The following is a 19,987-nucleotide window of genomic DNA, read 5'->3' as shown; positions in this document are numbered from 1 at the left end:
CTCGTATTCATGCCCTGGGATCCTTTGGGGTCCTCCACCAGGAAGGTGGGGAGGGGGTGTGCAGTGGGGCCCATCCTGTGCCTGCTTCCTGTGGAGCTGGGGAGAGGCCTGTCCCTTCATCCATACATGGGGAGTGGCAGGGCTCATACATTGCCTACCAGAAATAGGCAAACAGGTCCAACAGTTTGGAAAGTGGTTTGGCCGAATCTGCCAAAGCTAGAAACATGCCTTGGACCATGAAATCCCATTCCTTGGTGTCACCCAGCATGAACACATGACTGTTCACCAAAACACAGGACAAGCACCCAGCAGCACTGTAATGGATTGGGAGCTGCCCCCATGCCCAGCGTAGTTGAGGGGATCTCGGTGCTGAGGAAGAGACACAAACTTAGCTCTGGGTGCTGCTTTACTGGCTGTTCAGATTGGGGCATCCACCAACCTTCGTATTTATAATGGGTGTACTTTACCTGTGATGTACTTCAAAAAAGGGGGAAAGAGCTTTGTAAATTGTGCAGCTGTAATGAGGAATTAATATTTATAAGTGGATATTAATGTGTGCTCATATGCATGGGCCCGTAAGTAAAACTTTCAACAAAAAAGATAATTATTTTTAAAAAAAATCAAGCAGTGAATGCATAAATAAGTGAAGCAACAAATTGATCTCTCTCTCACCCTTCCTCTCTCTAAAATCAGTATTTTTTGTTAATCCTCACCTGAGGATATTTTTTCCGTTGATTTTTTTTTTTTTTTTTTTTTTTTTACAGGGTGGAAAGGAGAGGGGGGAGGGGGAGAGAGGGAGAGAAACATCAATGTGAGAGAGACAACATCAATTGGTTGCCTCCCACATGCACCCTAGAGGCCCTTGACCAGGAATCAAACCCTTGCCCCTTTGGTGCACAGGCAGATGCTCTAACCACTAAGCCACACTGGCCAGGGCCTAAAATCGATTTTTAAAAAACCACACACACACACACAGACCTCCCCAACTCCCTCCAGGTCCCACCTCCACCACCAGCCACTTGCCCTTTCTGGTTGCCTTGTTTGCCCCACCTGCCCACAGAAGGAACAAGTCCCTTCCCCCTCTGCCTCAGCCTCCAGAGGAGGGTTTGTGGTTGCAGACACCATCTTCAGTGAGAAAGTGCTGGGGTGGAATGAGGCCAGCACCGTGCCTGCAGTCACTCCGGACCCATGCTCCCACAGCAGACCACAGCGGACCACGTGGCTGGAGACTGAAGTCTGTCTTGAAGTGGTTCCTGGTTTGGAGCCTGTGGTGTCCTTCCCCAGAGGAAATGGGCCCAGCAGCTCTGTCCCAGCCCCTCCAGGATGACAAAGTGTATCCTCCAGCCCATGTGGCCAGGCTGCCCTCAGTGAACATCTAACATGCAGTGGGGTTAGGGCTGGGGGTGGAATAGCCAGTGACTATTCCTGAGGCAGAGCAGCACCAGGCTGGCCTCAGGAAGGGGAGGCCTCCAGGAGGTGGTGTTTACCATGGGCCTGGAGGAGAGTTTGAAGTCTCTGGCAGGTCTAGAGGACACCCCACACAGGTGCCTGGAGCAGAGGCATGACTGGCCGAGCACAGGCAAAGCTGGCCAGGCTGCAGTGGCTTTCAGCATGAAGGGGAGATGTCCAGCTGTGCCCCAGGGTCGGGGGGAGGGGGGGCTAGGAAGCCAGACAGCCCTGGGTGCCATTCAGGCCACTTGGTGGCAGGCAGGGGTGCCATGGGGGCAGGGGTGCTGGGGGTGCTCTCAGATGAATTCCTGGGCACACGCCTGTCATGTGGCTGCCCTCAGGAGGAGGGGCTGAGTGGAGGACTTTAAGGATGTGGAAAAAAGCTCCATTCATCCTAGACCTCAGCCCTGCTTGGCCTGGGGAGGCAGGAGGCATAGAAATGTGAGATCCTGAGCAACTGCACCCCCAGGGAAGAGGTGGGGAGGTGGGCTGAAGGCCCAGAGGATTGGCACCGTGGAGCTTGGGGTCCTGGCTGGGAGAAGCTGGGGCATGCCCAGGCCGGCATCTGTCCAGCCAGGGAGAGGGTGAGTGTGAGGGCGGCCCTGGGGGTGGGTACAGGCCCCACTGGTGGCACCATGAGCTAAGTGGCGGAACACCTACAGAGGGAAGCCGCTTCCTGCTTCCTGGAGGGACTATGCTTGTACAGGGTCCCCAGAGGAGGCTGCTGGGCATCCTCAACTCCACCTCTGCAGCCACCCCTCACCTCAGGCTGGCCACCAACCAGACTGGCCCCCGGTGCCTGGAGGTGTCCATTCCTGATGGGCTCTTCCTCAGCCTGGGGCTGGTGAGCCTGGTGGAGAACGTGCTGGTGGTGGCCGCTATCGCCAAGAACCACAACCTGCACTGGCCCATGTACTTCTTCATCTGCTGCCTGGCCGTGTCCGACCTGCTGGTGAGCATAAGCAACATGCTGGGGACAGCCGTCATGCTGCTGCTGGAGGCGGGCGCCCTGGCTGCCCAGGCCCCCGTGGTGCAGCAGCTAGACCACGTCTTTGACGTGCTCATCTGTGGCTCCATGGTGTCCAGCCTCTGCTTCCTGGCCGCCATTGCCGTGGACCGATACATTTCCATCTTCTATGCTCTGCGATACCACAGCATCATGACACTGCCCCGGACATGGTGGGCGATCGCAGCCATCTGGGTGGCCAGTGTCATCTCCAGCACCCTCTTCATTGCCTACTATGACCATACAGCTGTCCTGCTCTGTCTTGTCAGCTTCTTTGTGGCCATGCTGGTGCTCATGGCAGTGCTATATGTCCGAATGCTTGTGCAGGCATGCCAGCACACCCGCAGCATCACCCGGCTGCACAAGAGGCAGGGCACAGTCCCCCAGGGCATTGGCCTCAAGGGGGCTGCCACTCTCACCACCCTGCTGGGTGTTTTCTTCCTCTGCTGGGGCCCCTTCTTCCTGCACCTCTTGCTCACTGTCCTCTGTCCTCAGCACCCCACCTGCCACTGCATCTTCAGGAACGTCAACCTCTTCCTGGCCCTCATCATCTGCAACGCCATCGCGGACCCCCTCATTTATGCCTTCCAAAGCGAGGAGCTCCGGAAGACGCTCCAAGAGGTGCTGCTGTGCTCCTGGTGAGCGAGGGTGCCTGAGTGCTCAAGGCCAGGGTGCTGGGCAGAGGGAGGTGTAGACATCACGTGGGTCAACTCCCGTGTGACCGGCAGTCACTTGCCAAAGAGGACAGGCTAGATGATTTCTGAAGGTGTGGACACACGAACCCTTTGGGGCCAGAGAGAAATCAGCATGAATCTCCAGGAGTGGTTCAGGAGGCTGGAGAGATGGGACCACAGGCACAGGGCAGGTCCTGGGCTCCTGGACAGACACAGCTCACTCCAGGACAGCTCCACCTGCACCCAGAGACAGGCAAGGACCCATCTGTACCCCCAACCACCAGGATGTGAAGTCTGTGGGCTGGCAGAATGCTGCTCCCAATGAGGACCTCAGGAGAAGAGACTGTGACAAGTAGGACCTGGCCTCACAGCAGAGGGACATGGCTGCAGAAGCCACAGTGGGAGTGTGGGGCTGATCTCTTCTAGGGCTCATGGTGCCTGGAGAGCTGGGGGCTTGGCCCATTTGTCTGTACCACACCTAGCAGACAGTGTCAGCCAATGCCTGCACAGGCCAAGGCAAAGGCCATTAGCCTGAATCAGTGACTAGTACCCAGGATCACAGGGCTGGGAAACATCTGTCAATAAATGCTGTGCACACAGCAGCCTCATTGCCATTTGCATTGGCTCCTTCTAGAAGTTGCTTGAAGCTTGAGGGTGGAGGAGCTGGGGAGGAGGGGAGTGGAAGTGATGAGCAGGGAGAAGTCAGTCCCAGAAACCAGCCAGAAACCCCAAAGGACCTAGAGTGCCTGAATCCCCGGCCCAGGGGAGTGCACAGACCCCAGCGGCCCTTACTCTGATGCCGTCTGAGGCTTCTCCTTGTGCGCACACCCAGCCCAGGGCAGCTGGAGTAGAGAGCAGCAGGAGCACTGCTGCCCCGAGGCGCCTCCACGGGAAGAGGCTGACACTGCCCAGGCTGCCCTCAGCGGCGGCAGAAGCAGGGCCACCGTGACGCACTGTGACCTTGGCGGAGCATGAGTAGTCAGTCCCTCCTCCACACCTGCTCTAGGACACCCTCAGGGGTCCACAGTGCAGGCTGGTCCAGGGCTGGAATTTTGTTCCTCCAGCACTACCAGCCCTGGTAGATATTTGAGGCTCCCAGAATGGGGTGAAGCTGTCCAGTGGCTGCAGGCAGTATCCCTGGGAGTGGTATCTGGACTGGATCGTGCTGCATGGTTCTGGGGGCCTTTGGGTTCTCACTGTGCTGTAACCCTGGGCCTCTTGCTGAGGAGCAACCTGGTTTCCTCCACAGACAATGAGCATGCAGTCGACCCTATTGCTGGTACGAGCTCAGTGGTGGCAAAAGTGATGGCATCAGCTAACTCCAAGGCAGTTCTAGTAACGTCTGCAGTCCCCTGGCCAGTCCCCACCTCACCCATGCTGGCAGCTCCAGCCCTGACGGCTGGCCTCTGGGAGCTGGTTCCCGGCAGGGCCAGCCTTTGCTGGGAGACAGGATGGCGAGTCAGCCTTGAGCCCAGCACCAGAGCCCTCTGGGGATGGAGGGGGAGCGAGCCTGGCCAGATGCCATTCTGCAGGGAGGCAGGCCCAGTGATGGGTCCTGGCAGACAGGATGCTGCAAAGCTTCTTCTGCTCAGACAGGGAGGCGCAGCTGGCACCAAGGAAGAGCCAAATGTCACCAAGGACCCCTAACTGGGGACAGGGAGGGGCCCCAGGAAGGGGCTGGAAGCCAACCACAGAAAGCCACATCATGGACACATTGTAGGGGAGGGGCTTCTCTTGAGAACAAAAGACCCATTTCTAGACTTGCCAAACTGGGGAGCTTCAGGAGGGGGAAGAGAGAGGCCTGGACACATCCACACGTGCCAGGCCACTCCTGGGCACACACCCTGGATGCAGGTGCGCCCACAAGCTTGTTCAACTGACTGTGGATGCCCTTCCTGGAGGATTTGTTACTGAAACATCAGGACGACCTGTGTCCTCACTATAACGACTGAGCCCAGGAGAAACCAGCGGTGTCTATGTGTAGCAGGGTCTGTATTCACGTGAAGGCCCCCTTCCCTTCTCTCTGACCAGTGGACTCCCTTCCCCAGTGTTCCCTGCAAAAACCTGCACCTTATGCACACACCAGCTCCCTGCATACTCCTCCCTGCTCCCCACTGCCGTGGCCTCACTTGGACCAAGAGGACAGACAGGTGACACCAGGGAGTAAGACAGAAATGACTGCAACCCCCCGTGGGTCCCTCGCCTGGCTGGCTGTGTCCTTACGATAGTTTCTGACACCAGTACTCACTGAGCAGTGGCTACGGGCCAGCACGGTGCCTGGCGGGTGCAAAGCAAGGCCCATCCGTAACCGGGCGGCGCGGGCCGGAGGAGGCGGCATCCCCGCCGCGGAGACCGGGCGCTCGGAGCCGCCGCCCGCACCCGCAGCCGCCCACTCGGGCTTCTCAGCCCCGCGCTTGCTTTCGGTGCCTGCTGAGCCTTTTCCTGCCCCTTCCCTCCCCGGGGCCCCGCGAAGCTCAGAGGACCCGTGGGCCCGTCCACGCCGCGGGCGCGGAGCTGGGCGGCGCCCCTCGCCCCGCGGGGGAGGCGGGGTCGGTCCCCAGGCGGGCGCGGGGCAGGCGGACTCCCGGCCGAGCCGCGCGCCGGGCGGGGCGGCCTGAGGGCCGCGGGGCTCCCATTGTCCGCCCGCGCGCCCGCCCCCCGGGGAGCGCCCGCAGCCAGCGCGGGGCACGCGCGCGGTGCCGCAGCGGCCGTGCCGCAGCGCGGCGGCGCCCCCATTGGCCGCGCGCTGACGCGGGCGCGGGCGGGGCGGCCTATAAGAGCGGCGGCGGCGCGGCCCCGCAGCAGCCCGGCCGCAGCACCGCAGCCCGCCGCCGCGTCGAGCATGAGGGAGATCGTGCACATCCAGGCCGGCCAGTGCGGCAACCAGATCGGGGCCAAGGTGAGGCCGCCGCGCCCCGCGCCCCGCGCCCCGCGCCCCGCGCCCCGCGCCGCGCCCGCGGGGTCCCCGCTCTAGCCGGCCCCGAGGGAGGGCAGCTGGGGCGCCGCGCGCCCGGGCCGCAGGTGCCTGCCGCCGAGGACAAAGCGGGGGGCCCGCCGGCCGCCCCCCCGCCGCCGCGCTCCCTCCGTCGCGGCCCCGGCGCGGGCGCGGGCTGGCGGGGCGTGGCCCTTGGGTCGCGGCTCGGGTGGAGCGCCCCCTTCAGAGCCCTCCCGCTTCCCTCTGGCCCCCGCCCCGGGACAGCGAGGTCGGCGGAGCGCCTGGAGCCCCGGCTGCCCAGTCTCGCCGCGCAGCCCGCGGCCGCCGGGCCCCACCCTGTCCCTTTGTTGGGGGAGGGGCTGGGCCGGGATTCGAGGTGACCTTGGCGCGGGACCGGCCTTTCCTCAGCGTGCCCCACCTGGGCAAGCCCCGCGGGCTGCAGCGCCGCGCCGGGGGTGGGCGCGAACAAAGCCGCGCGCCGGGCGCGGGAAACGCCCCACGGCGCGGCCCCTCCCGCGCATTGTTAGCCCCGCGCGGGGCTGGGCCGCGGCGGCCGGGGAGCGGCGAGGCGGGGGCGCGTGTCCGGGCTCCAGGGCCGGCAGGCCGCCCGCGCCCAAGGTCGCACCGCCTCGCGGAGCGCGGAGCCCCGCGGCCTCGGCTCGGCTCGGCCCGCGGGTGGGTCCTGCGGGCCGGCGGGCCCCCGGGGCGGCGGCCGGGGCGGGCTGCAGAGACGGTGGGCACGGGAGGCGGGTCCTGGAGGCGCAGGGGCCGAGGAAGAGCTTCCTCTGGAGGCTGTTGCCACGGAAACGGCGAGAACAAAAAACCCACCTAATTACGGCGGGGCGGGGCGGCGCGTGGCTGACATGTGAATTGCGGCTTGGGCTCTGGGGCGGAGGCCCTCCGACGGGTCTCGGAGGCGGTGTCGCGGCCCCAATCTCGGAGGCGACAGCTGGTCCTGCCCCAGGGAGGGGCTGGGGGAGGGGAGGCCTGGGGCGACGCCCATCCAGCCGAGGCCGGGCGTCGCCGACAGCTGCCCGGCGGCGGGAGTGGCCGGGGCCGTCGATGCAGCCAGGGGCCAGGCCCGCCCGGAGCATCTGCTCCTCAGAGGTCGGGGTCACGGGGGACGGCCCCACGTCCCGCCTGGCCTGGGCTGTGGTGACCCCTGGGCGCCCCCCACGGCCCGGACGGCCGCGCCTCCGGGAAGGGCGGGCGCCCCTGCCTGCTGCCGGCCAGTGTCCTCTGCAGAGAGAGCGTTTGCTCCGTTCATCCCGTTCGCATCGATTTTTAAAAATTTATGTTAGCTAGAAAAATTAATGTCCGATCCTTGTAAACACATCGAACGCGAGAGCCGACCTGGGGGAGGCGCCGCGCCCGCCGGTCCCAGCCGCCGCCGGACGCAGCCAGGCCGCTTCCTTCCCGACTCCCCGCCGAGGGCCTCGGGAGACCGGCCCGGGAGCGCTCCGCGGCCCCCACGCCCCGAGGGCCTGGTGGGGAGCTTGCCTGCCCCACCCGCGGGAGCCGACTGGCTGGCGGGGCGCCCTCCCTGCCTCGGGGTCCTGAGCGGTGCCTGGGTCAGGCTGCGGCTGGCGGGGCGGGGGCGCGAGGGGCGCACCGCCTCCCGAGGGCGTGAGGGCTGCGAGGCGGCGCCGTGCGGGGCGCGGGCCAGGGCGCTGCCCGTCTCCGGGACGAGAGCCCCGCGCTCCAGGGACGCGGCGGGAGTTGGCCTCTGTCTGCGTGGCTGCGTCAGGGCGCACGGGGCACCGCCCCACGCCGCGGGGCGAGGAGCCCAGAGACCCTCCCCTCCTGCCCTCCGGAGGCAGGGCCGCCGAGCCTTTGTCTGGGCCGCTGCTCTCGGCCTCAGGGCGGGGCCGCGGAGGGGAGGGGCGCTGGCAACGCACCCGAGGGGGCTCCCGCTTCCTCCCTGATTGGTCACTGTGGCGCTCGCCGTGCGGGACGGGGCAAAGCCTGGGGCCTTGGAGGGGCTTTAGACCCCTGAGCCGGCCAATCCTTCCTCCGGCGGGTGCTGCATCCTACTTGCCTTGGGCTGCTGTGCCCGCCCGCTGCCTCCAGCCCTGAGCCCCTGGGCGGCGCGGCAAGCGGTCAGCACCACGGACAGCGGCGCAGCCCGGGCCTTTCCCTCCCCAAAACACGGGGTGTGACACAGGAGACCTGGCCTGGACCCTGGGGTCCACGGCCACCTGGCAGCTTTCTCATCTGCAGTGAGACCTTAATTATTTCTTATTTAATTTACAAAACTGTATTTTATTCTTTATTAAATGTTACACAATCTAATTTGCTAATAAGATCTATATATTTCAAATTATAATCTTTATTAGTTTTAACTACAAAAGCAGTTACTAATGTATCCCCTCTTTAAAAATGGAAACATTGCAGGTAAGGCTATGCTCATTTAACCTCTAGACCCCCCTCCAGCGGGACAGTTTTTCATTGTTCCAGTCCCTGATCAGTGCGTGGGCATCTAGATCTTTGTGGAAAATATGGCATCGTTGTGTGGTTTCCTTTTCACTCGGTCACTGCTGAGTGTGCCTTTTCCCTCAAGGATATGTCTTGGAGATCTATCAGTGGTGACCTTTTACTGTGCCACAGTACTCCAAAGCATATGGATATTTTAAAACTATGTTTTATTTTTATTTAGGTTATCCATGCATATGGCTTTACCAATATAAATAGCGTCTAAGACTTTTTAGCTCAACAAAGCCAACATTTGCTGAATGCTTTTATGTGTCAGGGCCTTGTGCTAACCACTTGATGTGGGTACTATTATCTTTTCTACTTCATAGATGAGAAAGCTGAGGTCCCTCCCAAGAGGTGGAGTGACTGCCAGACACTAGATGGTACTGGGATCTGCACCCACTCTGGTCCATTACCTCCTGGAAGACCGTGCTTTCCGTAGATGTGTTGGTGTCCCAGTGACTGAATGACTCTCTCTGGCCCCACACTTGCCCTCTTGAGATCATCCCTCCTCTCTGGAGGCTGTGGGTGTCCCTGAAGCGAGAGGTTTGGGGTGTCCCAGGGCTCTTGGGGACCAAGGCCTGGGCTCAGCCTCTTGCATAGCTTTGGGGTGAAGGAGGGCATGGGGAGCCAAGCAGTGGTAGGAAGCTCTGAGCAGTCTGAATGCCTCAGTGACATCTCTTTGTGTTTATTTTCTAATTACAAAATTAATACACAATGCAAAAAAAAAAAGAAAAAGAATTTACCAGTGACAAAAATACACAAAAGGGGGAAGGAGTCCAGCCCCTGTATCCCTCAGAGGTGAGTTCTGGCCTCTGATAACAGTCTCTCTGAATTGCCAAGATGCTTGTATACATTTTATAATAATGACACTGTTCATACTTTTCAGGTTTTTAAACAATTTTATCTTTAAATTTTTTTTTTTGCATGTGAAGTTAATATGTGCACATAACAGAATTCAAAAAGAACCAAAGAGCATGCTGTGAAAAGAGGTCTCTCCCCCAACCCAGGAACACATGCCCAGGCACAGCTGTGTCTATGTGTCTGTCAGAGGCATCTATGCATAGATACGCACATACAAACTGTTTTATAACTAATTTTTTAACTGGGCAGTCTTTTCACCAGCACATGACTCCTATGTAGGGCTGTTTTTTCTCGAGAACTTCATACCCATTCATCTTCTGAAAGCCACCCCAACCCTGAGGAGCAAAAGGGTGGGGCACGGGGAAGTCATACAGCATGTGACCAATGACCTCCTGCCTACATGGGCCAACTGGAAGTGCCCCTGGGTAGAGGGAGCTCTGTGCAGCCAGGGTATTTGTCCTTGTGTGGACACACATGCTGATAATTCCACACAGCACTCAGCCTTCACCACACACTGTCACATGCTGCCACAAATAACTCTATTCTCATAGCAACCTGTTTTCATCATCAGGCCCATTGAACAGATGAGGACACTGAGGCACAGAGCATCTTTGGGACCTACCCAAGGTCACCAGCTGGGAAGGGGTAGTCCAGCTCCTGAGTCCAGGTCCTGGGCTACTCCCCTGCCTGCAGCAGTCAGGGGAGCAGAGTGTGAGAAGTGCTGTGGGTTCCTGCCCAAGGGGGAGCATGAGCCCCAAGGTAGTACCAGCTGTGTGTGGGCAGGCTGGGCGACCCTGGACAAGTCACTCCCTACTAGGGGCCCCTGTGATTCCTATGGCTGAGGCTGACCGTGTGCCGGACACTGCTGGACCCTGTCACTGGGCATCCTCTGCCCTGTCACTGAGGTGCATGAGCATCTTGGATTCTGTCCCCTTTCCTGTGCCTCAGTCTCCTCTTTTGAAAATGGAATAATAAGAACCACCCAAAAAGGGTGTTTAATACTAACTCTGGCCAGCAAATGCAGAGCTGGATCTGTGTCAGCTGAGCCTTGAATCACCCTGAAGGCTCTGGTAATAATGGACATGCAAATGGCGCATGTGGTGTTTGTTACAAATTTCTGACAAACGAGAGCTTGGGACTCTTTCCAAAGTCTCCCCAAGGGCCTAGTGCAGGCTTTGGGTCCAAGCCCCATCACTGCCACCTGCTGACCCCTCTGTTTCCCCTGCAGTTCTGGGAGGTCATCAGCGATGAGCACGGTATAGACCCCAGTGGCAACTATGTGGGGGACTCCGACCTACAGCTGGAGCGCATCAGTGTCTACTACAACGAGGCCTCCTGTGAGCACCCCTACCCTTCCCTGGGGGATGAGAGGACACCTGTGCTGGTCTCCCTGGATCTGCCCTCCCATTGCTGGGCTGGCAGGTGTAACCTGAGACTCTCACCACAGTGTGATTCAAACATGGTCTTGGCCACAAGACATGTGCACAGTCCAGAGGAACAGACGGTGCTGGGCAGGGTCCTGAGGGTCCCCTCAGTCTTTCTGGGGGTCCAGAGCAAGGGTCACATGGAGCGCTCAGGCAGGGGATATTTAGCATCTGGTGTAGAATGATGTCCGTGTTGAATTGGAGACATTTGGTGAGGGCTCTCCAGGGTGTCAGTCCCCATATCACACTTGATTCCAGTCTCTCTGACCCAAAGTCTAAGCTTTCAGGGTCAGAGCACAAGGCTTGAAACCTGGGGCAGGATTTAGAGGGCAAGAAGAGCCCTCGAGCCTCTGTAATATACATGATCCACCCCTCCTCCCCTCAGCTCACAAATATGTGCCTCGGGCTATCCTGGTGGACCTGGAGCCCGGAACCATGGATAGCGTCCGGTCTGGGGCCTTTGGGCACCTCTTCAGGCCTGACAACTTCATCTTTGGTAAGTTTCCCCTGCCCCACACCAATGGCAGACCCATTACAGGCAAACTCAGATCAACAGGAACAAAAGGGCACAGCCATCCCTCTCCATGACCTTGCAGCGCAGAGCTGATCCCCATTCTGATCCCCAGTGGAGACGCAGACAAAGGGTTCTGTGCAGGGAACAGAAACCACTGTATTTTGAGCAGAGCTACCTGTAAAACAGAATTTAGCTTGCAGGATCGTTGAAAAGCTGGTGGGCCTCCAGAGGCTGGAGTTCACGAGCACTGTCACTGTTCCAGAGGTCAGGTGGTACTTGTGCCCATGACTGGTGGCAGGGCCTCCTTCCACTTCTGCCTTCCAGAGCTCAGCACCCCAACGGATGGGCACCAGTCCATATCCAGACCCCAAGCTCCAAGGGACTCTGGGGTTGTAGTGCTTCCAGCACTGCCAGCTGAGGACGGGTGGGCTGGAGGGGAGGGCTGATCAACTCACCCAGGACCCCCAAGCAAGACAGAGCAGGGACTGCAACTCCAGGTCCTCAATTTCTGACCAGAGCCCTTCACATGGTGCTGGGCAGCAGGGGCCCCAATACACAGCATGGCTGGTATGGAGAACCATGGGGAGGGGAGGTGTGGGCCCCCCACTTTCTAGAGGGGTGGCAGGCACAGGGTTTCCACAGTTGCCCTTTGGTTTGGGATGCTCCAGTGCTAAAGGTCTGACCCTGTCTGTACCACCTCCTGACCCCTACACAGGCCAGAGCGGGGCCGGCAACAACTGGGCCAAGGGCCACTACACGGAGGGTGCTGAACTAGTAGACTCGGTCCTGGACGTGGTGCGCAAGGAGTGTGAGAATTGCGACTGCCTGCAGGGCTTCCAGCTGACCCACTCGCTGGGCGGCGGCACCGGCTCGGGCATGGGCACGCTGCTCATCAGCAAGGTGCGTGAGGAGTACCCCGACCGCATCATGAACACCTTCAGCGTGGTGCCCTCGCCCAAGGTGTCCGACACGGTGGTGGAGCCCTACAACGCCACGCTGTCCATCCACCAGCTGGTGGAGAACACGGACGAGACCTACTGCATCGACAACGAGGCGCTCTACGACATCTGCTTCCGCACCCTCAAGCTGGCCACCCCCACCTACGGGGACCTCAACCACCTGGTCTCGGCCACCATGAGCGGTGTCACCACCTCCCTCCGATTTCCCGGCCAGCTGAACGCCGACCTGCGCAAGCTGGCGGTGAACATGGTGCCCTTCCCGCGCCTACACTTCTTCATGCCCGGCTTCGCGCCGCTCACCGCCCGGGGCAGCCAGCAGTACCGCGCCCTCACCGTGCCCGAGCTCACCCAGCAGATGTTCGACGCCAAGAACATGATGGCCGCGTGCGACCCGCGCCACGGCCGCTACCTGACCGTGGCCACTGTCTTCCGCGGCCGCATGTCCATGAAGGAGGTGGACGAGCAGATGCTGGCCATTCAGAGCAAGAACAGCAGCTACTTCGTGGAGTGGATCCCCAACAACGTGAAGGTGGCCGTGTGCGACATCCCGCCGCGCGGGCTCAAGATGTCTTCCACCTTCATCGGCAACAGCACGGCCATCCAGGAGCTGTTCAAGCGCATCTCGGAGCAGTTCACCGCCATGTTCCGGCGCAAGGCCTTCCTGCACTGGTACACGGGCGAGGGCATGGACGAGATGGAGTTCACCGAGGCCGAGAGCAACATGAACGACCTGGTGTCCGAGTACCAGCAGTACCAGGACGCCACGGCCGAGGAGGAGGGTGAGATGTATGAAGACGATGAAGAGGAGTCTGAGGCTCAGGGCCCCAAGTGAAGCTGCTGGGGGGCCAGGGCAAGAGGTCTGTCCCCAGAGCCATGCAGCCCCTGTTGCCGCCCAGCCTCACCCCACTGTCACATCACCCTAGGGCTCCCTAGTGTCTCTCCTTCAGTGTTTACAGCACTCAGCTCTGTGTTCCCACCATAGGTCCTTTCCATTTTTGTGTCACTCATTTGTCTCTGCTTTGTCAGCTCTGGGCCTGAAGTTTTATGTTTTTGTTTTTTTTAACTGGTTTGTGTTCATATTTGGGGGGATACTTAATAAATTTATTGCTGTCAGATACTCTTTCCTGGTGCTGGAGATTTCCTTTTATTCTGGAAAGTTGGGCCCAGAGGGCTGATGAGGGGCAGATGGGCCCAGGTGGGGGCAGGGCAAGAGGCCACTGTCTCCCAGGCTGGTGGCTGAGACAGGTCTGTGCTTGGAGCCTGCAGGTGTCTCAAGGCACAGCCCCCAAAGGACTCCTAGGAATGGTGGTGGGGGGAAAATGGGCCTCTTGAGGATGAAGCATCATCTCAGAACCCAAGTCAGGCTTTCCTGTGACTTGGGAACATTCCCTAGTCCTACAGGGCAACTCACATTCCAGAACTTTTTTCTGGTTTACCTGTGTGCTGTATGTTGGAGGCAGGAGCCCAAGATCCAAATGAGAGGTAGGAAGGGAGGACCTTGAACACTCCCTGGGAAAATGTGTGTTGAAGGGTTGGGGCTTGGCCCTGGGAAGGGGCTGCCAGAGAGTGACGTTGGCTCCGCCTCCTGGTGGTCATTTCCTGTAGCTGCAGGGTGCCTGGTGTCCCCTGCATGAGCACATTTCAGGTGCTAACTTGGTTGCCCACTTCCTTCTACAGGGAGAGAAATGCAAGCCCAGCAACATGCTGAGTGCCCAGGGCCCTCGGTGAGTGTGCACAGAGCTGGACCGGGCCCAGATCCCTCTTTACTCAGCCAGGGGGTGTCATCAAACCCAGCCTCCTTGACAGAAGAGAGGCTTTTCTATGTGGGTATCTATGGAAGAAGGGATGCCAAGGGGACCGAGGGCCCTGATATAGACCAGGAAACTGAAGCTCAGAAAAGGCCAAGTCTCCGGCCGTGGCCCTGAGCCACAGAGAAGTGCATTCTAGGAGCTGATGCTTCTGGACCCCTGCTCTGTGCCAGGCGGCTCTGAGCATTTTACATGTGCTTAGCACCTCACACACAGGCAGCTGAGTTACGACGTGTGTGACAGGCCACACGAGAGTAAGGATTTGCGTCCTCTGCTGGGTTCTCACCACCATGTTGCGAAGGAGGCTGGACAGCAGAAGGGCTCCTCCGCCACATCCAGGGGGCTTCAAGGGGCTGCTGGCCTCCACAAAGTTGGGGTGTCCACAGCGCAGATTCTCTAAGAGTTCTGTGACCTAAAAAGAGTTGAGACACTTCAGTGCTGATAAAGGTGCTCCCACTCCTAACACCCACGGTGCTCACGCTGGGCCCAGGTCCCCTGTTTTCCTGGGCCCTCTTCTCATGTAACCTTCCCATTATTATCACATTTCACAGCAAAGAAATGGAGGCTCAGAGACGTGAGGGCATTTGCCAGCTGACAGGTGGCAGAGCCAGGTGTTTGGCCCAGGGCCGTGTACCCCTCCTCCCATTTTGCTTTAAATGGACCCAAATTACACTTCATCTTTGCTCTCATCTCAGACCAGTCTGGCCGCCTTCTGCTACCCTGCCTTTGAGAAGCTGGTTTGAGGCCAATCCCTCCATTCCTTCACCCCCAGGCCCACTGCCCAACTCCGGCAGGAAGGTGCAGGGCAGGCTGCTGCCGGGGCTGTGGGAGGCAGGGCGGGAATCTGGCACTTCCAGCCCCAGGACATCTCTGCTGCTGCCCAGAGTCCTCTCCAGTGGGAGAGTCTCCAATTCCTCTTTCTTAAGAGGAGTAATTTAGCTCTCACCCTCGCCCCACATCACAGACATGGAGCAGAGACAAGCCAGCCTTGCGCTGGACATGAATCCTGACCCATGGCTGCCCAGAGCATTCTGCTGCTTTACGCCCCTGAGTTTCCAAGTGGTTCACAGGAAACAAGAAACAGGAGCACACATGGAAAGTGGCTAGAGCAGCATGTAGCCCATAATAAGGGTTGTAAGTGTCAGCTCCTATGTATCTGTTATTATTAGTAAGGAGAGTTTGTTTGCTGGGACACATGAACAGGTGGGGCAGGAGGAGCCAGCTCAGTGGCTGCTTGGTCTCGCGGAACTTCCTAGAAGGCCTGACCCTATTCAGTATGCATGACCCTATTGCACGTGTTTTGGGCCAGCCAACTCATTGGCTTTTTTGCCCAGGTCTACCTGTCCCTTTCAGTCTGGGTGAAGGGCCTGGGTGTCCATACTTGGGCATACTCCAGCCTCAACCATCCCTGTGCCCTCTGCCTGGCCAAGTACAGGGGAGTGCTCGGGGGCTAAAAGATGACCTCACACCCAGGGGTAGGGCTGCCAGAGCAAATACAGGATGCTCAGTGAAACTGGGATTTCAGATGAACAATTAACAGTGCTCCACTTGGGGGCATGTTAATACTATGCAATTGTTTCTGAGTTACTAATTCCAATAATCCTACACTGGGGCACCACATCTGGACCTATCCTGTGGACCAGGCGGTGATGAACTCTCACTCCATCACAACCCTGACGGGCAGATGCTTACAGATAAAGAAACTGAGGCATGCAGACAGGCGAAACAACCCAAGAATGCCCTGCTGCAAGCAGCAGGGCCACAGTTTGTGGCCAGGTCACTTCCCCTTTCTAGGGAGCTTTCCCAGCTGCAAAGAACAAATCCCTGCTTGTATTTTAGGAGTTGGGGTTCCATATAGATTCATTTGAAGGAAAAGGCTTTTGTTCTTATAGTTCTTTGAAAACTTAGAGAATAACACAGGAGAGCACACAGGTGTCCAGTGCTGATAAAGCTCAGCCACTCGAGACCACCAGACACACTGTCACTGAACAGAGTGAGGAGTGGGATGGGGTGGGGTGGGATGGGGCCCTCCCAAACTGAGAACGAGACAAAGTTATGTGGGAATCAGGGAATGCCAGAGTAAGCCAAAATTGAAATGAAGCAGTGTCACCATGGGCTGGGTGCAAAGATGTCCACCTTAGGCCTGGACTTTGAAGCTGCCCAGAATCCCATTTCCTGGGCACCTACAGAGTTAAAGTAGATGTGGGGGTTGGTGTGGAAACCCCCCACCAAGAGCTCACACCTTCTCTGGGTCAAGTGAACACATGACTCATACTCTAGGCAGGAGTCAGACACTCATTGCCACTAGTATGAGTTAGATGGGCCAGGTACAGAAACCCGGGTACAGAGACTCACCAGGGCAGGAAGCTCCAGATGCCTAGCAAGGGGAGAAACTGGGAAAACAAGAACCTTGTGCCCAGGGTAACCTGTCCTCCCCCAGCATCCCGCTGGTCATGCGGTTTAGACCCCTGAGCCTTCCTCCCTAGATAACATCTAGGCCTCAGTTGTATTTCAGCTCCAGGCCCAGGAAAGCAGCAAAACCAGACAAGGGGCACCCTGGCTGCCTCAGGACCAGCTACATTGACTAATGACCCTCTGCCCTGGTGCCGACCAATCAGTGGAGACCGCGACCCCCATAAGAGTTCACCTGGAAAGCTGATAAATATTCTATTGAGACCCTCCCCTAAAATTTCCACCTGCAAAAAAGAGATAAATACGGCGCAGGACAAAGGACCCAGTGCAGGCTCCCCAGTGGAGGAGCACGCCAACACCATCGCCATCCCTCCGAGGGAACCCCAGGAGACGTGCAACCAGGGGAGCAATGGGCAGACCCAGCTCCTTCTGGGTTTACCCCCCGAAGGCCCCCCCCCTGACCTCTCAGTGGCCAGAGCAGCCCAGCCCGGCTCTCCTGCTGCCTCGTCTGCGCAAGGAGGGGTCCTTGCCTCACTGTCCCGCGTCTGTTTTGCTGCCGTCATGGACCCAATACCCTTTGGCTCAGTGCTGTGTAGCCTTCCCTTTGAGTATCCCATCCCCATTTAATACATTCTGATTTTTCTTCTTCACCCGTCTGAGATGGCTGTTTAGGTGCCCACACCACCGACCTTGACCTTTGAGTGTGGCTGCAAACAACGTACCTCACAGTCTGTCAGTTCCAAAAACAGTTTCTCAGCATTGTATGTGCTGTGGACTGAATGTGCCACCACCACACCCCCCATTCACAAGTTGAAATCCTAACCCCTGCTGCGATGGTACTAGGTGGAGCCTGTGGGAGGCGACTAGAATGGAGTTAAGGCCTCATAAAAGAGCCCCCAAAGAGCCCCCGCCCTTCCCCCATGTGGGGACACAGGAAGAAGACTGCTGTCTGTAACCCAAAAGCGGGCCCTCACCAGTCCTTGACCACATTGGTACTCTGATTTTGTATTTTCAGCCTCCAAACTGTAAGAAATACATTTCTGTTGTTTATAATTCACCCAGTCTGTGCACTTAGTTATAGCAGCCAGAGTGGACTAAGAGGGCCCCTTTGTGCTGATCTACAAGAGCTGCTCGCCAGGCTCGCCACACAGGGCCAGTGATAAGCGCTTAGCTGAGAGGATGCCAGTCACTGCCCCAGAGCAGTTAGAAGCATCATGATTCGAGCTCACTCTCTATCCCAGCAAACTGAAGCAGACACTGAAAACAGCCCAGGCTTCATCAGTGGCTGAATGGATAAACCAACTGTGGCCCCTCCACACCAAGGAATATACAACTAACTGTGCACCCAAAGGGGCAAGGTGCTCACCTGACTAGCTCAGGGGAGGCCTGAGTGGCAGCCTTGCAAACCCAGAGACCTAAAGTAACCACAAGGATGGTCTGAAATTAAAACTGTTTAATAAAAGCAGTTTATGGTGGGTAGTCATGTCCTAAGGCAGTATTTTTCCCTGACAAAGGTTAATCTTCACCTTAACTGAGCCTGTCCATTTGTCTTTTTGCATCTACAATAACATGTCTTTGCAAAAACAAAGTCATTTTCCTCCGCCCACCCCTCAAAGCACAGGCACCACAAGCCCTTCACCGTCAGTGTTATCATGTTAATTGTTGCCTGTTAACCACCCGGCACCCACCTAAGTAAAAGAAGCGTGTCCATCGTCTCACCCACTCCCCGAGGTCTCCCACCTCCCTCACGGATCACCATCTACCCCGTCACCCGCTTAGGTCTCCTCTTTTGATTGTAATGCATAAAACAAGGTACAAAACTATCATTCTCTGGAGCATTATCTCAATCTGTTGAGATTCTCCTTCCCAGCAATTGTCGAGAGTTTGGCTCAAGTAAACTCACAAAAATTCTTCGCAGGTTTAAATATTTCTTATATTAACACTATTGACACCTGCTACAACATGGATGAGTATAAAAAAATTATGCTTAGAGAAACCAACCAGTCACCATAACAGGGCATACGAAATAAGGGGACACCCACAGCTATAAAATTCTAGAAAATGCAACATAGTGACAGAAAGCAGGTCTGTGGTTGCCTGGGGATAGAGGTGGGGATGGGGAGAGGGGACTTCAGAAGGTCATGAGGAAACATTTGAGGATGATGGGTAGTGTTACTATCTTTTTAAAATTATTATTATTTTTTATTAGAGAGAGAAACATTGATCGGTTGCCTCTCATACACTCCACGACGAGGGGTCAAACCTGAAACCTAGGTAGTGCCCTGACTGGGAATCGAACCCACCACGTTTTGGTGCACAGGAGGATGCGCCAACCAACTGAGCACCGGCCAGGACAGCTTTACTATCCTAATTATGGTCCTAGTTTCTCAGGTGTATGCACATCAAGGCTTTCAGATTGTACACTTGTACATGTGCAGCTTAATGTATGTACACAATACTTCAATAAAGCTGCTAAGAAAAATAAAACTTTCAGTGGCTCCTATTTCACCACAAATCAAAGCCATGTGTTCACAGATGGCTCCCCCCTCGCCCACCTCCAGTCTTCTCACTTCCCCTTCCACTGAACTCCGGCACACTGACCCGCTTTCTGTTTCACAGGCACAGTGGGCTCTTTTGGTTCCTCGGGGCCTTTGCACTTGCGATTCCCCTTCTGGACCCTTTTCTCCCAGCTCCTCTGTGGTTCTTTCTTTCTTACCTGTGGGTCTTGGCTGGAGCATAGTGTCCTCCTCTCTGACCTTGTTCAATACCTTGCCACCCTGTTTATTTTCTGCTCTTCATGTCTCATCACTTTGCACCTCTGCTCAGAGTGCTGGGACTTGTCTGTCTCCTCAGTACTGCATCAAGGTGCCTCGGCCAAGGCCTGGGTCAGCTCAACAACTGGCGCTAACATACCTTGGTGCAGGGGGCCATCAGCCAGGTTGGGAACCCTTTCCTTCCTCAGTCCATGGAACTAAGCGCTCACTGGGCTCACTCTTCCAGGCCCAGATGCAGTGAAGAAAGCAAGCAGCCCTTAGCTTCTGCTGGTGGTGGTGCTGGGCTGAGAGGGTGCAGACAGACAAATAGAGTAAAAATGTGACAGTGATGAGGGTTACAGAGAGAAACACAGCAGGGACAGTAGCGAGTGGAACACGCCTGCAAGCAACGGCTTCTGCAACACCCCCTCTCCGCCCCCATCCTCCATTGAGCCGCCCCCAACCTCCCTGAGTCTCAGTTTCCTCCTTTGTAAAAGGGGTAGATTGACAGCTGTGAATACCGCCCTGGGGCGGCAGCTGGACATGCGAGTGTAGGGGCTGCTTGCCGGTGATTCCCTCTTCCTTTTTTCTTCTGCTCAACCACTGGGGTTTAAGAAAAATAAATACCACCAATTTTTTTAAAAAAGTGTTGTGGCCCGGCTGGGCGTGGCTCAGCGGTTGAGCGTCGACCTAGGATCCAGGCGACCGGGGTTCGAT

At 57.5% G+C, this 19,987-nt stretch overlaps 2 protein-coding genes across 2 annotated transcripts; both read left to right on the top strand.

Moving 5' to 3' along the window:
* Positions 1 to 2,128: 2,128 nt before the first annotated feature.
* Positions 2,129 to 3,097, top strand: MC1R (melanocortin 1 receptor). The gene has a single exon (XM_016212290.2). The coding sequence runs from the start codon at positions 2,144 to 2,146 to the stop codon at positions 3,095 to 3,097; it is 954 nt and encodes a 317-aa protein (XP_016067776.1). The 5' UTR covers positions 2,129 to 2,143.
* An 8,132-nt stretch (positions 3,098 to 11,229) lies between these two features.
* On the top strand, positions 11,230 to 13,144 carry TUBB3 (tubulin beta 3 class III). The gene is made up of 2 exons (XM_087827212.1): positions 11,230 to 11,320; positions 12,054 to 13,144. The coding sequence occupies exons 1-2, from the start codon at positions 11,260 to 11,262 to the stop codon at positions 13,127 to 13,129; spliced, it is 1,137 nt and encodes a 378-aa protein (XP_087683338.1). The 5' UTR covers positions 11,230 to 11,259; the 3' UTR covers positions 13,130 to 13,144.
* Positions 13,145 to 19,987: the final 6,843 nt, after the last annotated feature.

This window comes from Miniopterus natalensis, chromosome 18, assembly GCF_054644295.1.
Source record: "Miniopterus natalensis isolate mMinNat1 chromosome 18, mMinNat1.hap1, whole genome shotgun sequence".
NCBI classification, from domain to species: Eukaryota; Metazoa; Chordata; class Mammalia; order Chiroptera; family Miniopteridae; genus Miniopterus; species Miniopterus natalensis.
The sequence above is the reverse complement of the archived record's forward strand: the minus strand, read 5'-3'. Positions and strand labels throughout refer to the sequence as shown.

Coding starts and splice junctions, on each gene's coding strand:
- MC1R (XM_016212290.2), top strand. CDS start 2,144: ATGCTTGTACAGGGTCCCCAGAGGAGGCTGCTGGGCATCCTCAACTCC.
- TUBB3 (XM_087827212.1), top strand. CDS start 11,260: ATGGATAGCGTCCGGTCTGGGGCCTTTGGGCACCTCTTCAGGCCTGAC. Junction 11,321..12,053: donor GCCTGACAACTTCATCTTTG/GTAAGTTTCCCC, acceptor ACCCCTACACAG/GCCAGAGCGGGGCCGGCAAC.